Source organism: Pristis pectinata, chromosome 32 (genome assembly GCF_009764475.1).
Source record: "Pristis pectinata isolate sPriPec2 chromosome 32, sPriPec2.1.pri, whole genome shotgun sequence".
Lineage (NCBI taxonomy): Eukaryota > Metazoa > Chordata > Chondrichthyes > Rhinopristiformes > Pristidae > Pristis > Pristis pectinata.
Window position 1 is genome coordinate 16,932,454 of NC_067436.1, and position 18,232 is coordinate 16,950,685.

Below are 18,232 nucleotides of genomic sequence, written 5' to 3' on the forward strand. Positions count from 1 at the left end.
AGCTAAAGAAATTCCTCCTCATCTCTGTTCTAAAGGGATGTCCTTCTATTGAGGCTGTGCGCGCTGGTTCTAGACTCTTGGACTGCTGGAAACATCCTTGCTATCCAGGCCTTTCAATAGTCGGTAGGTTTCAATGAGACTCCCCCGCCCTGCATCCTTCTAAACTCCAGCAAGTACAGGCCCAGAGCAATCAAACACTTATACGTTAACCCTTTCATTCCCAGGATCATACTTGTAAACCTCCTCTGAACCCACTCCAATGCCAGCTTATCATTCCTTAGGTCATGGGGCCCAAAAACACTCACAATACTTCAAATGTGACCTGACCAACACCTTATAAAGCCTCAGCATTATATCCTTGCTTTTATATTCTAGTCCTCTCGAAATAAATGCTAACATTGCACTTGCCTTCCTTACTACCAATTCAACCTGCAAGTTAACCTTCAGAGAATCCTGCACTAGGACTCCAAAGTCCCTTTGCACCTCTGATTTCTGAATTTTCTCCCCTTTCAGAAAATAACCTATGCCTTTATTCCTTCTACCAAAGAGCATGACCATACATTTCGCTACGCTCTATCCATCTGCCACTTCTTTGCCTATTCTCCCAACCTATCCGAGTCCTTCTGCAGATTTCCTGCTTTCTCAGCACTACCTGCCCCTCCACCCATCTCTATTATCTGCAAACTTGGCCACAGAGAATTCAATTCTGTTATCAAGATCATTAACGTATAATGTGAAAAGTAGCGGACCCAACACCAATCCCTGTGAAACACCACTAGTCACCAGCAGCCAACCAGAAAAGGCCCCCTTTATTCCTTCTCTTTGTTTTCTGCCAGTCAGCCAATCTTCTATCCATGTTAGTGCCTTTCCTGTAATACCATGGGATCCTATCTTGTTTAGCAGCCTCATGTGCAGCACCTTGTCAAAGGTCTTCTGAAAATCCAAGTAACATCCACCAACTCTCCTTTGTCTATCCTGCTTATTACTTCCTCAAAGAATTCCAACAGATTTGTCAGGCAAGATCTCCCCTTAAGGAAACCATGCTGACTTCAGCCTAATTATCATGGGCTTCCAAGTACCCTGAAACCTCATCCTTAGTAATGGACTCTAACATCTTACCAACCACTGAAGTCAAGCTAACCGGCCTATAATTTCCTGTCTTTTGCCTCCCTCCTTTCTGAAAGAGTGAGTGACATTTGCGATTTTCCAGTCTTCTGGAACCATTCCTGACTCTAGTGATTCTTGAAAGATCACTACTAATGCCTTCACAATCTCTTCAGCTGCCTCTTTCAGAACCCTGGGGTGTAGTCCGTCCATTCCAGGTGACTTTTCCACCTTCAGACCTTTCAGCTTCCCAAGCACCTTCTCCTTCGTAATAGCGACAACACTCACGTCTGCACTGCCCCCCCCACCCACCCAACTTTCTCGAATTTCTGGCACGCTGCTGGCATCTTCCACAGTAAAGAACTGACACAAAATACTTATTCAGTTCGTCGGCCATTTCTTTGTTCTCCATTAATACTTCTCCGGCATCATTTTCCAGCGGTTCAAAGTCTACCCTTGCCTCTCTTTTACTATTTATCTGAAAAAACTTTTGTATTATCTTTTATATTATTAACTAGCCTACCATCATATTTCATCTTTTCTTCCCTTATTGCTTTTTCAGTTGCCTTCTGTTGGGTTTTTTCTTAAAAGCTTCCCAATCCTCTAGCTTCCCACTAGTTTTTGCGATATTGCATGTCCTCTACTTTGCTTTTATGCCGTCTTTGACTTCCCTTGTCTTTGGGATGAAATGATCCTGTGTCTTCTGAATTACTTCCAGAAACTCCTGCCTTTACTACTCTACCATCATCCCTGCTAGGGTCCCCTTCCAATCAACTTTGGCCAGCTCCTCTCTCATGCCTCTATAGTTACTTTTACTCAACTGTAATACCGATACATCCGATTTTAGCTTCTCCCTCTCAAACTGCAGGGTGAATTCTATCATATTATGATTACTGCCTCCTAAGGGTTCCTTTACTTAAGCTCCCTAATCAAATCTGGTTCATCGCACAACAGCAAATCCAGAATTCTCTTTTCCCTAGAGGTTCAACCACGAGCTGCTCCAAAAAGCCGTCGCGTAGACATTGTACAAATTCCTTCTCTTTGGACCCATTGCCAACCCAATTTTCCCAGTCTGGCTGCATATTGAAGTCCCCCATGACCACCATAACATTGCCTCTCTTACATGCCTTTTCTATCTCTTGTTGTAACTTGTTACCCACGTCCTGGCTACTATTTGAAGGCCTGTATTCAAATCCCGTCAGGGTCTTTTTACCCTTTCAGTTCCTTTGTACCTGCCAATTTCTAACTGTGCTATAAGCTATCTACCTCGTTTCATATACTACGTGCATTCAAATATAACACCTCCCTGTATTCACCCTCCTTCTCAAATTTGTCTCCATGTTGCCTGAAATTAAAGTCTTATCCTTTTCTCAACTTTGTCTTTTTTTTTTATTCTGGAGACGTCACTAACCTCTCCTGCCCTCTCCTTCCCTTTTTCTTTACCCATAGTTTTCCAATCTGTTGAACCCACCCCCTTACTATTTAGTTTAAAGCCCTATCCACAGCCCTAGTTATGCAATTCGCCAGGACCCTGGTCCCAGCATGGGTAGGGGTGAGGGAGATGGAGAAAGTGGGGTGGGGATGTGACAGAGAGGACAAGGGGGACAGAGGTAAAGAGACAATCAAGGTCCAGGGGGCATAAGGGAGGGGTGGAGAAAGGAGCGACGAAATGTGCGAGGGCAAGATCATATGCCTGTGTCTATGCATATTTAGTCAGAATGCATTCAGTTTGCTCAGAGTGTATGTCCATGTATGTCTGTGCAAAATCTGTGCAGCAGAGCCTAGTCTCTAATAGTCTTGGACTTTCTTGCCATTGGATCAAGACCTTGATCCATCAAGACCATGCGGTGGTTTATTTGCATGAGCCACCATGTTCAAAGAATTCACACACTCTTCCACTTGTCAGAACCAAAGTGGAGGCAAGTTATCCTTATTATTGAGGTACAGTCTGAGTAGACTAGTACAGCTGCTGATATTCAAGCTCCATCCAACACAAACCTTCAATGCATTATCAAGAAATGAGGCTTTGAAGGTCAAATGAAGTATAAACATAATGCAACATTAACAACTGGGTATTGAGTTACTACAATCCTTTTGACAATCTGTTGGCCCAAGGACAAATGTATACTGAGAGATGCCAGACAGGACTTTTTTTTAAACTACACAAATAACTATGTTCTTTTTCAAGCGAAAGATACTGGCCCAGCTGATGGAGGAAAATAAATAAAGGATTCCCAATTGAGTGGCCCCTGCCAGAAAATATCTGTGGGTAAACAACTGACAAGACAGATGCTGAATCGGTGTACATGATTCAAAGTATTAATATTTCTGACAGATCCCAAATTATGAATATAATGACTCCTTTGAGCAATAACAGCAAAAGTATTTTAAAAAGTCTTGTAAAATAATTTTAAAAAAGAAACCAGGACAGCTAAATCAATTGGGATTTGGTTTTATCTTGCCAATTGGTCCCTTTCTTCTCCTGAAAGTAGTTAACAGGCCTATTGTAACAGCAGTGGTTCTGGAATCTAATTCAAATGAGGCTTTTGTGTGTGAGCAGTTCAACATTCATTGGCCATTCAATGGATGATAGTATAAGAGTTTGGCCCAATTCACTCAAAACCAAGCATGCACATGCCAACATTTTACCAAAATTTACTGGAGAATAATCAGAAGCAGGCTGCTGGCCCTCTCTGCTAAACACAGATTATTTTACGTAAACTAGAATTCTAATCTAGAACCATCTGTTTGCCTCGTTGTACATTACCTACATAGGAATTACAATGAAATTTGCATAGATCAAATAAGAAAGATAATTTCACCATGTAAAACTCCTGTTTTGCGACACCATGTTCAGAAAGGTTTGTTACTTAGAACCCATGTCATACTTGGTGTAAAACACAAGACAAACCTGCTCACAGTCCTTCAATAACTTAAGGATATGTAGAAACTAAAAAAAATGGTGCAAAGATGTTTGAGGCTCAAAATTAAAAATGGAAAATTACACTTTAAACAAGTAGTTCATTGATAGAGTCAGGAATATACTTGCACTTTAGACATCAACATCAAATGCTCTCAGGCCTAATATGCCACTGCTGCAATATTTAACAGAACTTGCTATCAATACTCATTTTGGAATGTGGCCATTTCACTGACAAGGTATCAGAGAACAGCCAGCAACACTGAAATTATATACAAGCAGCAGTGTGTTCAAAAACAAAAATAAATATCTGAAACACAAACTGGAATGCAGCCCAAATGCTGCTCTTAAATGAACATTGAGGTACGACAGAGAGTTAGTCTAACCAAGGAAATCCCAAGTGTAATCTCTCATCTGTGCTGTTGCACCTTCTCAAATGGAGCAATGGTTAACTTAACAGAAACAAATGGTTCCTAGTCACCAACCACTGGCACATTCACTGGATGCACCGATTATGGCAAGGCTCCACTTATCATTTCTAACTGCCTCAAGGAGTGACAGGGGGCCCTTTTGAACTGTTCCAGGACTGTTGGATAGGAATTCAAGCCCTGTTAAAACCTTGCATCCACAATAAACCAACTCAAGATAGAACCAACAGCAAAAGCTCAATGGTCAATAAAAAAAGACCACTATAAAGCAGTTAGTCAAATGGAGCACTGTCAAACACTTTTCTGACTGTGTAGGCAATATCAATGGAATCTTTTTAAAGCATTAATTGCCTCATAAGAAAAAGGTTAAAGCTGCATTGCCAGTTAAATAGCTCTTCCAGTTTTACACTATTCTTAATTTATAATATGTGTTTGGCTGGAGTGACTATCAGCACAGGAGGACAAAGAGCAGCAATTTAGAAGCTAATCAATTTAGTTACAGAAAAGGGTCCAAAATACACATTAGTATTTCTTAATGCTAAAGTCCAGGAATTAAAGACTCTGCATTGCAATTAAGTTTCATCACAGGTGTACCAGGAACAAAACTGTTGTTCATAACAGCATTAAAGGGCTCCAAAATGTTTCCAGCAAGTGGCTGCTTTTCCTTCCAGTTCTGCAAGAACTCTGCAACTAGAAACGTGTTCAGGCAAGCTTGATCATACTGCGGAATCAAAGCTCTGATTCGCAAATTACTTAATTTTAAATCTTATTCCTGGGTGGTAAGGAGTTGAGAAATTCACTGCATTGTGCAACAATAGTTTTGACGTATAAAGATGTCATTTGCATTATTTGGACAGCACTGTTCTACACTTCATAATTATTACTTGCTCATTAAATTCAGGTCAAAAAGGTGATATAAATTTTAACTAATTACCCCAAGCAACATCAGGTCTACTGTTTTACATTACCCACAAGTTACATGCAGAACTTTTCCCCCAGCCTTTTGGAGGCCCTATTCCACAATTCTGTATTTCCCTTCCATGGAATCAAAAATGTCACTTTGCCAAACATATTTAAAAGTCAGTATTTACTGTTAACAAGGTCAACAGCTTTCCTGAGGCTTTACTGCATGCAACTCAGGGTCCATTCCTCCTCGCTCACCAACCTCACCCCATCCCACATAACACTGAAAAATATTCTTAGTAATAAGCAAATATGAAAGTTACTAACTTAAAGGAAAGGATTTTATGCAAATAGTTTTAACCTACTTAGAAATGTTATTTCACATAATTCAACCCAATAAAGTACTTGGATGAATCAGAAATTTCAGTCAGCAGGTGGTGTGCAGAAAAATTCCTAAATTTGATCTTAGATTATGCTGCATAAACGCATCTCAACAATGGCCTTGTTTTTTTAAGAAAGTACAGAGGGCCACAGACCAGCCTAATAGTTTGTTATTAAAAAGATCAGTGAAGTCAACAGACCAGGATTTAAATGCAGTACCTTAATTAGACTATATGCCCTGGGGAAAGAGTTGCAAATCAAGTTTTATCCCAATGATCAAGTTACAACCAGTCTGCTGCCACATCTGTTCCATCAAAACATTTACAAAAATCTGATCACATACCCACTTCCATAAATTATTCGTGACGGGGAGAAAAGAATGTCACTTCAGAAAATCAATGTGGCCTTTCAGAGAAAAAATATGCAACTCTCAAATACAACATTGGGGGGATAAAAAAAAGAGGAAAATCATGCATGTTTGAAATAATGGTTGATAAATCCATAAAGTTAACAAGCCCAATGCAAAGCTTGGATCACGTAAGACCATGAGACATAGGAGCAGAATGTGGCCATTCGGCCCATCGAGTCTGCTCTGCCATTCGATTATGGCTGATTTATTATTCCCTCTCAACCCCATTCTCCTGCCTTCTTCCCGTAACCTTTGACACCCTTACAAATCATGAACCTATCAACCTCCACTTTAAATATGCCCAATGACTTGGCCTCCACAGCATCTGTGGCAATAAGTTCCACAGATCCATCACTCTCTGGCGAAAGAAATTCCCCCTCATCTCTGTTCTAAATGGACGTCCTTTTATTCTGAGGCTGTGCCCTCTGGTCCTAAATGCTCCTTCTATTGGAAACATTCTTCCCACATCCACTCTATGCAGGCCTTTCAATAGTCGGTAGGTTTCAATGAGGTTCCCCCCCCCAGCTTCCTTCTAAACTCCAGCTAGTACAAGCCCAGAGCCATCAAACACTCCTCGCACATTAACCTTTTCATCCCTGGGATCATTCTTGTAAACCTCATCTGGACCCTTTCTAATGCCAGTGCATCCTTTCTTGGATATGGGCCCAAAATTACTCACAATACTCCAAATGCAGTCTGACCGACACCTTATAAATTCTCAGCAGTACATCCTTGCTTTTATATTCTAGTTCTCTTGAAATGAATGGTAACATTGCACTTGCCTTCCTTACTACTGACTCAACCGGCAAGTTAACCTTTAGGGAATCCTGCACTAGGACACTAAGTCCCTTTGCACCTCTGATTTCTGAATTCTCTCCCCTTTTAGAAAATAACCTACGCCTTTATTCCTTCTACCAAAATGCACGACCACTTACCTACACTGTATTCCATCTGCCACTTCTTTGCTCATTCTCCCAACCTATCCAACTCCTTCTGCAGCCTCCCTGCTTCCTCAACACTACCTGCCCCTCCACCTATCTTTGTATTATACACAAACTTGGCCACATAGCCATCAACTCTATATTCCAGATCAATTCTATATTCCAGATCAATTCTATATTCCAGATCATTAACATAAAATGTGAAAAGCAGCAGACCCAACGCCAACCCCTGAGGAACACCCTAGTCATTGGCAGCCAACCAGAAAAGGCCACCTTTATTCCCAATCTTTGCTTTCTGCCAGTCAGCCAATTTTCTATCCATGCTGGTACCTTTCCTCTAGTACCATGGGATCCTATCTTGTTTAGCAGCCTCATGTGTGGTACCTTGTCAAAGGCCTTCTGAAAATCCAAGTAAACAACATCCACTGACTCTCCTTTGTCTATCCTGCTTGTTACTTCCTCAAAGAATTCCAACAGATTTGTCAGGCAAGATCTCCCCTGAAGGAAACCATGCTGACTTCGGCCTATTTTATCATGGGCTTCCAAGTACCCCGAAACCTCATCCTTAATAATGGACTCTAACATCTTACCAACCACTGAAGTCAGGCTAACTGGTCTAAATTTTTCTGTCTTTTGCCTCCCTTCCTTCTTAAAGAGTGGAGTGACTTTTGCAATTTTCCAGTCCTCTGGAACCACTTCTGACCCTAGTGATTCTTGAAAGATCGTTACTAATGCCTCCACAATCTCTTCAGCTGCCTCTTTCAGAACCATGGGGTGTAGTCCATCTGGTCCAGGTGACTTATCCACCTTCAGACCTTTCAGCTTCCCAAGCACCTTCTCTTTAGTAACAGCAACTACACTCACTTCTGCAGCCCCCCCCCCCTCCCCGCCGACTCTCTCGAACTTCTGGCATGTTGCTGGTGTCTTCCACAGCAAAGAACTGACGCAAAATACTCATTCAGTTCGTCTGCCATTTTTTTGTTCCCCATTACTTACTTTTCTTGCCTTTCTTTTACTATTTATATAGTTGAAAAAAACTTTTTGTATTCTCTTTTATATTATTAACTAGCTTACCTTCATATTTCATTTTTTCTCCCCTTATTGCTATTTTAGTTGCCTTCTGTTAGTTTTTAAAAGCTTCCCAATCCTCTAGCTTCCTGTTTGTTTTTGCAATATTGTAAGCCCTCTCCTTTGCTTTTATGCTGTCTTTGACTTCCCTTGTCAGCCACGGTTGCCTCATCCTACTTTTAGGATGCTTCTTCTCTGGGATGAAATGATCCTACGTCTTCCGATTTACTCCTAGAAACTCCTGCTATTGCTGCTCTACCGTCATTCCAGCCAGAATATCCTTCCAATCAACTTTGGCTAGCTCTTCTCTCATGCCTCTTTAGTTACCTTTACTCAAATGTAACACTGATACATCTAATTTTAGTTTCTCCCTCTCAAACTGCAGGGTGAATTCTATCATATTATGATTACTGCCTCCTTAGGGTTCCTTTACCTTAAGCTCCTTAATCAAATTTGGTTCATTGCACAACAGAATTTCCTTTTCCCTAGTGGGTTTGACTGCAAGCTGCTCCAAAAAGCCATCGTATAGACATTCTACAAATTCCATCTCTTGGTATCCATTGCCAATCTGATTTTCCCAGTCTATCTGCATATTAAGTTCCCTATGACCACCATAACATTGTCTCTCTTACATTCCTTTTCTATCCTGTTGTAATTTGTACCCCACATCCTGGCTACTCTTTGGAGGCCCATATACAACTCCCATCAGGGAGTTTTTACCCTTGCATTTAGCAGTAACTGAATGCTACCAACTATAACTTATATTAAACGACTATGCAACTTCTGATGCTGCTGAATGGGTTGTAAAACTCAAGTCACAAGATCCTGCCACTTTCTTTATCAAATGTCAAACGAATATCAATAAATTACTCTGGGATATTACTATTAGGACCCTCAACATTATTTCATGTTATCTGCCTTTCTTCAGAATATCAAGCATATTTAACAATGATTCTTAAGCTTTATTTCTATTTGAAGTTATGTAATTTTTTTAGGAAAAAAATCAAAGAGGAAGGTCATCAAAGGATATAGATCAGTTGGACATTTGGGCGGAGAACTGGCCGACAGAGTTTAAGTCGGACAAGTATTAGGTGGTGCAATTTTCAAGGTCAAGTGCAACAGGAAAGTATATAGTAAATGGCAGGACACTTAAGAATATTGCTCTACAGAAGGATCTTGGGGTGCAAGTCCATAGCTCTATGAAAGTGGCAACGCAAGTAGAAAAGGTGATGAAGAAGGCGTGCAGCATGTTTGCCTTCATCAACTGGGGCAATGAGTATTAAAGTTGGCAAGTCATGCTGCAGCTGTATAAAAGTTTGGTAAGGTCAGAGTTTGAGTACTGTGTCCAGTTCTGGTCACCACATTACAGGAAGGACATGCAGGCTTTGGAGAGAGGCAGAAGAGGTTAGAGTCAGAGTACAGAAACAGGCCCTTCAGTCCAACTGGTCCATGACGACCAAGATGCCCATCTAAACTAGTCCCATTTGCCTGTGTTTGGCCAATATCCCTCTAAACCTTTCCTATCGACGTACTTGTCCAAATATCTTTTAAATGTTCTTAACGTACCTTCATCGACAACTTCCTCTGGCATCTCATTCCATATATGGACCACCGTCTGGGTAAAAAAGTTGCCCCTCAGGTTACTATTAAATCTTTCTCCTCTCACCTTGAACCTATGTTCTCTAGTTCTTGATTCCCCAACTCTGGGAAAAAGACTGAGTGCATTCACCCTATCTATGCCTCTCATGATTTATACACCTCTGTAAGATCACCCCTCATTCTCCTACACTCCAATAAAGTCCTAGCCTGCTCAACTTCTCTATATAACTCAGTCCCTCAAGTCCTGGCACCCTCAAATCTTTTCTGTTGTCTTTCCAGCTTAATGGCATCTTTCCTAAAGCAGGGAGACCAAAACTGAACACAATATTCCAAATGCGACCTCACCAACATCTTGTACAACTGCAAAATAACATCCCAACTTCTATGCCCTGACTGAAGAAGGTCAGTGTGCCAAAAGTCTTCTGCACCACTCTGTCTACCTGTGATGCCAGTTTCAGAGAATCACGTACTTGTACTCCTAGGTCCGCCTGTTCAACAACACTCCTCAGGACCCTACCATTCACTGTGAACATCCTACCCTCATTTGTCTTCCCAAAATGTAACTCCTCACACTTATCCGAATTAAACATTTGCATTCCTCGGCCCACTTACCCAGGTGATCAAGATCCCCCTGTAATTCCTGATAACCACCTTCACTTTCTACGACACGGCCTACTGTCAGGTCACACAAGGGGTAGGTGCCTGGAACACTGTTAGGGAAAGTGGTAGCAGATACGATAGCAACATACAGGTGGATGGATCAGTTTAGACTAGCATCATGTACGGCACAAACACAGTGGGCCAAAAGGCCTGTACCTGTGCTGTATTGTTCTATTTCCTATGTTATGACACCAACACTTAAATTGTACAATAAATTGCAGAACATGCTCACAATGCAAGTCCTTTGTTCTCACTTCATTTTGCTTCATTGTTTACTTTGAAATAAACTGCTTACACTTGCAGTCAGAACTCAAAAATTAAATGGGTCCAATCAAAGTGCATCAGAAAGTGATTGCAGAAATGCACCCCTCAAGTCAACATCAACCCTGAAAGAATCAACATCTTCAGGGAGGAAAAGAGTTATGATAGAGATAACAGCCATGAGAAGAAAAAAACAAGGTGTAGTTTTAATAGCTTGAGAGAGTGCATTACTGCCACCAGTCCACAAACACGAAGTTCAGAGTTTAAAAAAATTACAGAACAGTCATATTGGAAAGCTAATTTTGATTTGCTGCAGATCACCCAAAAGCTCAGCCGGTCAAACCTGCCTTTGAATGACATATGGGCATACACTACAAGTAGGGGTACTACAGGAGGAAGAAATGATTTCAAACTTGTACAAAGCACACTGAAGCTTGCATACTTATATCTTCAATCACAGTACTGCACATGTATTGCAGTTATGTTTCAAACCCACTTGAAGCCTTATCTCAAAATTCCACCATTGCTCATCTCAACAAAACAGGAAAAATGGGGAGGTGATGGTGGATACACATGGCAAAGTAAAAATTCATGAAAATAACAAAAAATTAGTTCACATCTTTAATTGAAACCAGATATTTAAGATGAGACTGATTAAAATCTAGAATCAGGAAAGAAAATCCACATTTGAATGTAGAAGAAACTTCAGTGCAGCTCACAGTAATATAATTCACTGTAGTTTATGTGGCAGCCATTACAAGAAATCCAGCTTTTTAAAGAACTGTCTACACATCCGTTTTAATCATATATCATCTGTGCCTTCCTTTTCCAAGAATAAATCCTCACTAAATGTAAATTTTATCCTTGTATCTCAATACAATAAGCACAACTGTGCAAGCTTTTCATCTTTATGATGTCTTAACAAAGAATGTCTTTTGATTAGCAATGGTCCCCTGAATTTCCAGGTATTTCTAACAAAACAGCTCTTGATATTGTGCCCTACAGGTGCACTGATTTTTGATATTGTGCCTCACTGCTGCATATACAGAACAACTCTTGCCAAGCCAGGAAAGTCTAAATTAGGAAAAACCAGCCACTAAGAACTTCTACAACAACCTGGGTTTATCTTTCTTAAATGAGGCACACTTGTCTGAAAGTGTAACTGAACCACATTAGCAAACATTAAGGAAGATGATCAAAAGCTTATCCATAGTAGGTTGTATCATGTCTTAGGAGAGAAAGGTAGAGGAGCAGAGAGATTTAAGGAGGAAATTCCAGAGATTTAGAGGCTTGGTGGCTGAAAGTACTGTAGCCAATGGTGCAGCAATTAAAGTCAGGGAGAGGCAAAAGGCCAAAATTGGAGCAGCAGAGCTGCAGGAGATTGCAACAACAGCAGGGGGAAATATCAAGGAGGATTTTTTGTAAGTGCTATTCCAATTTAGGCTTTAAAAAAATCACTCTTTTCTAATTACTCCACCTTTAGTGGCATGCTTCAGCTTTCAAGAGCCCAAACTCTGGAATTCCCCACCCAAATCATCTCTCTTCTTCTCCAAGACACTCCTTAAATCCATTCCTTGACAAACCTATTAGTCACCTGCCCAAACATTTGAGGCTTTGTGGCAATTCAAGCACATTTGTATTTATATTGTGCCTTTATGAAGTGACTTTTTGATATTATCCATGAAAGGTTCAAAAACACATTTTTAGTCAGATTAATATTTTCATAAATTAATCATCAACAACTACACAGGAGGAATTAAGACAGGGAAGCAAAAAAACTCATTTTGACTAAAGGAGATTGACAATGCACCTTTCTAATAAGTCTGATGTTCTAGGTTGCAATGTGTCTTTATTTCTGTGAACGTATTTTGTGGTGTCACTTAGCAAGGTAGGAGAAATTCACAAAGGCCATACAGGCTGTATATAGTTAAACATTGTGGTTAATCTGTGGTTCATGCCAGTGACACAAGGAAATGTTTTGATCTGTAGAATAAGTGTCAACTACACTGCCCAGAGTGTCCCATGTTGACCTTTTATCTGAACAAGGGGCATCAATCCAAAACATTAACTCGGTCTGAGTATTTCCAGCATGTATTTTATTTTTAGTGCACCAGTATGATTTCTGGTCAGTGCAGATTTATTTCTTGGTTGTGGTTAGTAGCAGCAAGCTCGGGGTTAGGTTGGAAGTATCAGCCAGGCTTGGATTGTGATCACTATTTATTAAGCCCTGCTGATAATTTTCAGGTAAAGTCACTATATCCCCAAACAAATTACTCATGATAACATACTCAAGGCTCAAAGCCAATTACTTTCTGCAACAATTCAGGTACATCGCACGATTTAGTTATTTAGCACAAGCGTTTTAAGAACACAAGGACATAAATACTGGTATGCCAGAGGTCACTTCGAACGCGCTCTGCTATTTGATGGTCATTTCTGACCCTGTGTGTCGTCCATTTCCAGACCTGATCCCCGACTCCTTGATAATCCAAGAGAAGCTACAGAATTTGGCCTTTCACATACTTAAGAATACCGAGCACTCACAGCCCTCCAGGTTAGGGACGTGCAAACATTTACAACACACTACTTTATGAAATTCTCTTCAACATAGTCTAAGACTATGCCCTCTAGTTCTGGACTCTCCACTGAAAGGAATCAGCCTTTTGACATCTACTCTCATCAACCCCTCTCAAATTCTTGCGCACCTTAATGAAATCATATCTCATTCTCCTCAACTTCACTGAGAATAGGCCAAGCTTCCTTAATCACTCTTCACAGGGATAAAGTCTTGTGCATCTATACTGCACGAAATCTAAAGACAATGTAGTCATTCTCATGTATGGAGACCAAAACTGTACACAGTGTTCTAAATATGGTCTCACCGAATTCCTGCAATTTCAACAAGACTTACTTTTGTACTCCAGCTCCTCATCCTATGCAACTGCCATTCAGAGGGACCATGACTGATCTGTGACCTAACTATGTAGCCATCTGTTCACAAAATCCTTAATATATTTGATTGACAAAATTTTATTAAATTAACTTAGCATCAATTACCAATTGTGGAAGAGCTCCAAATTTCCACTAATCTGTAACTTCCCACCGGAAAGTGCTAGATTCTAGGCTACATTCCTTAGTCCTATAATATCCATCCAATGTGTTTCCCTTAATCAATTTTGAGCAAAGTACCCTTTAATCTTCCAAATTGTTGGAATGTAACCCTAACTGGTACTAAATCACTGAAGTATATGTAATCAATTATATGCAACTCAAGCTTTCAAATTTCAAAAACCTGTATTTAAACAAATTAAAAACAAAGGTTAATCAACTTTAAATGTTCACAGGTTTCTCTCTCCACAATACTGCCTGTCCTAAATATTTACAGCATTTTATTTTTTCCGATTTACAGCATCTGTGTTGTTCTGATTTTAAACTGTTAAAACTGGCCTGCAAGATTCAGTCCAAAGACACCCAAGGATGAATGACACTTTATGCAAAGTGGCACTCTCATCTCAACTATTTTTCAAACTGCTTTGCACGTTGTTTTGTTTATAAATTGTAACATTTTATTAGCTGGTGTGAAATCAAATACACTTCTTAATAATGTCTTGGATTGAAAATATGAACCATTTTAGGTTTATCTGAATAAAGAGTCTTTCTGCATTATTGAAGGCTCTTGAGGCAATGAATACAATGGGACACTGTACTGAATTACCCAGCAACTATATCTAACTTGGCATAGGAATCATTTAAAATGAAGTTGGCCAGTTATTTCCATCTTGATTTTACATCTTCTCTTCCCATTTAAAACTTTCCAGGTTGGCATTTTTTCCCAAGAAAAAAATAAGCAGGTGATCATTTTCTTTTCTCTGCCCATTCGCCTCTTTAATTCATAAAGCCTTCAGCAAGGGGAAAAAAATGCTAGAAAACTAAAAGAATGATGCATGAAAGGTACTTGGATTTTATTTCCAGTCAAAGCGAAAGACTATATTTAAGGTCATCTTCTCAAGAACACTAAAATATAAATCTACAAAGGGTTTTAAAATAAAATTCGAAGAGAATAAAACCTCATCTGTATCTCGTCTCTTTTTTTGCTCCACCGTGTGGCAGCGCCTGACAACCAGCCACAGCTGCACCGCCACAGCGCTTAGGTACACCCTAACTTCACGCCGTAGAAACTCCCGCCTCTATTGCCTAGCAACGACCAAGCGGAACCAATCAGGATGTCCAGCGCCACATCAATCAAGCCATTCCCATTTCCGCTCATCAGGCTAGGTTGTATGAGCAGGCGGCCATGGAGACGGCGCAATTCCTTAGCGGACGGTAAGTCCTTCCCGACCTACTTACCCAGAATATCAGATTTAAAAACACCAGTACGGTTTTAGATGACGTTATCCCGCACTGACCCATCTTTGCAATGCGAGTTTATTGCAGTCTTCTCCTCGGCAACCTCCCTGTGAAGGTTCACTGCGGCCCACAGCCCCCCTCAGCCTGCAAGACCACTGACAAGTGCACACGATGGCACCCGGAGCCGGGACAGACCCAGCTCCCCCACGTGACCTGCGCGTCACCGTGGCATTACGTCATCGTTGGCCGCATGCGTGCGTTCCCGGCCGCTCGTCATCTGGGCTCTGCTGACTGGCAGCCAGCTGATTCCTTTCTGGGTCCAAACTGCATCCACCTTAACCAGGTCTGCTGCAAGTATGCAACAGGAGCTGGAAATACTCTGCAGGTCAGGCGGCGCCTGTGGAGAGAGAGAAAAACAATTAACGTTTTGTTGCGTACCAGCAACAATAGAAACACAACGAGCCATGTATAAGTGTTAGAATCTATTTATTAATAACTACTTGTAATAGTAAAAGAAATTAAAACGTTAGATATTAAACATTGACCCCAAAAATAAACTCGATGTGTGTGTGGCAAATTCCCAAACCCCAAGTCTGAGAATAGTTCTCAAAGTTCAGTTCAGCAAGTCATAAGGTAGAACGATGAGCAGAGGCTTCTGAAAACCACAGTAGATTGTAGAGAGAATGTAGGGTAAAAATTTACAAAATCCACATGTTCCACGCTGGAACCCATACGACACCTCAGTTACCGATGATCTCCATTGCTTTGTTCCGAAGTATCTGCCACACCGAGGGCACTCGGTACGTGGCTGCCCACAGACATACCTGCTTTCCAAGTACAGGTTAATGACAAAGTGGACTCCACAGATTGCTCCAAAAATCCATACATGGATTGTATACTGACAGTCACCACTATCGTTCTTAATCCATAGATACAGAGACCGGCAGTCAGTCTGTCTCTGTCTCTGTCTGTCTCTCTCTCTCTCGCTCGCTCTCTCTCTCTGAGCAACAGCCAGTGTGCTCCAGTTATAGTCTTTTTTTTCACTTGCCGAAGTCAGATAACACCGCACGCACACTACTACACTACTGTCCGGGTGCCTTAAAGGGACACTCACCAAGTAGCAACCCGGCTTGTAACAGTTTCAATAGGTACAATAACAACATTTAAAAGACAGTTGGACACGGATAGGAAAGGTTTAGAAGGTTATGGGGCAAACACTGGCAAATGGGACTAGCTTGGTTGGGGTATCTTGGTTGGCATGGACCAGTTGATCTGAAGGGCCTTTTTCCGTGCTGTATGACTCTTATCACTCTAAACAATCTGCTGGAAGAATTCAGCAGGTCGAGCAGCATCTGTGGGAGGAAAGGAATTGTCGACATTTCGTTTGTTGCTCCAGATTCCAGCATCCGCAGTCTCTTGTGTCTCCAATTAACATTTCAGGTTGATGGCATTTCATCATGTCACCAACCTGAAACACTCACTCTGTTTTTCTCTCCATGGGTGCTGCCTGCCATACTGAGCACCTCCAGCATTTCCTGTTTTTATTGGTGAGAACAACAAGGAGAGTGTTGAAGGCACAAGAGACTACAGATGCTGGGATCTGGAGCAACAAACAAGATGCTGGAGGAACGCAGCAGGTGAGCCAGCATCTGTGGAGGGAAATGTACAGTCAATGTTTTAGGTTGAGACCCGTTATCTGGACTGACAGATAGAGGGGAGATAGCCGGTATAACAAGGTGGGGGGAAGGGGTGGAGCAAGAGCTGGCAAGGGGTGAATCCAAGTGAGGAGGGGTGATAGATGGAGGAGGGGAGAGTGGAAGTAGAGACAGATGCTGGGAGGTGATAGGTGAGGGAAATAATTTCAGGTAAACTACTACCCCCTCTGTCCCTTTTTTCACTCTTGTCCTGAACTACCCAGTTCCTCCCACATCCACCCATCACCCTGTTTCCTTCCCCTGCTCCACTCACTCATTTGCCCATCACCCACACACTCCTCCGACCAGGTCCCCTCCCCAAAGGACAAAGCTCAACTACCAAGTTGTAAGCTGCCAGAAGCAGCAATGGGATAATGACCAGATAGTTTCCTTTAGGAATATTGATTGAGGGACAAGTATTGGCCAAGGCTTCTAGAATAACTCCTCTGCTCTTCCTCAAAACAGTGCCTTTTTTTTATGTTTCCCTGATAAACAAAGTGGGACCATGGTTTAACATGTCTTCTGAAAGATGGCACCCCTGACAGTACAGTACACCCTCAGTGCCCGAGTTTCTGTACTCAGATTTCTGGTGGGACTTGAATCCAAAACCTTCTTGGCATTAAATGGTTTACTTTATCTTTGCATTGTTTGCTGTTTGGGATTTACATACCTTACAGTTATGCGAAAGCAATGCAGATGAAATATATTCAACATGAAACCAACACTGGGTCTGAACCTAGGCAAGCAATAACAACATCCTTGAATAGTTTCTGGATTTGCGTTTGCTTGGGGTTTAGCATTCAGTTTGCCACCCAGGCCCAATATTTGCATATACTGGCTTTGGCTTCACATTAGCACAAAATTTGTCAACTCTCAGTACATCCCTGAATGTCAAAATCCATTCTAACCTGTTTGTGAAGCTTCAGAACTAGAGTTACAAATGGTGTTAAGTGCCAACCCAAGTGCTAAGCATTCAGAATATAAACAAAAATATTGTGTATTCCAGTTCAATATTGGGTCCTACTAGAATAGGCTTATTTTTATATTTTAAAGAGTAGAACTCCAGAACTGTGCTAGTACAACCCTTCATCTGATTTGGATTTCCTGATTCATGTTTACCTAAATGTCTGTGTTATAATTTTAAACATGGCATTATATTAATGGAGTGCACTGACAAGAAATAAAAGTATTACTGTGTCAACTTTTGGCTGACTCGATTGCTTCTTCACTAAGCTGAGTGTCCATTCTGCAAATAAGGCTTGCAATATGTAGATATATTCATCTTACAGGCAGTGATTAAAGTTATCCATTCAAACATGCCTTAGGGGTCACACTCTTGCATGTAGGTTCAAGGCCTTCTGCAGATTTAAGCACACGAACTGGGCTGAGACTGAAAGTGGACTTGGATATCTAGCTTTCTGATGTGAATTAGAAACAGAAAAATGCTGGAAACTCTCAGCAGGTCAGGCAGTATCTGTGGAAGGAGAAACAGTTAATGTTTCAGGTCCAGGAGCTGT

General features: G+C 41.1%; 1 protein-coding gene across 1 annotated transcript in view; it reads right to left on the reverse strand.

Moving 5' to 3' along the window:
• LOC127585246 (tetraspanin-3-like) overlaps positions 1-15,241 on the reverse strand; it is a 48,948-nt gene extending 33,707 nt beyond the window's left edge. The window contains 1 exon segment of the mRNA XM_052042553.1: positions 15,022-15,241. Coding sequence (XP_051898513.1) covers positions 15,022-15,084 — 63 coding nt within the window. The 5' untranslated portion in view covers positions 15,085-15,241.
• Positions 15,242-18,232: the final 2,991 nt, after the last annotated feature.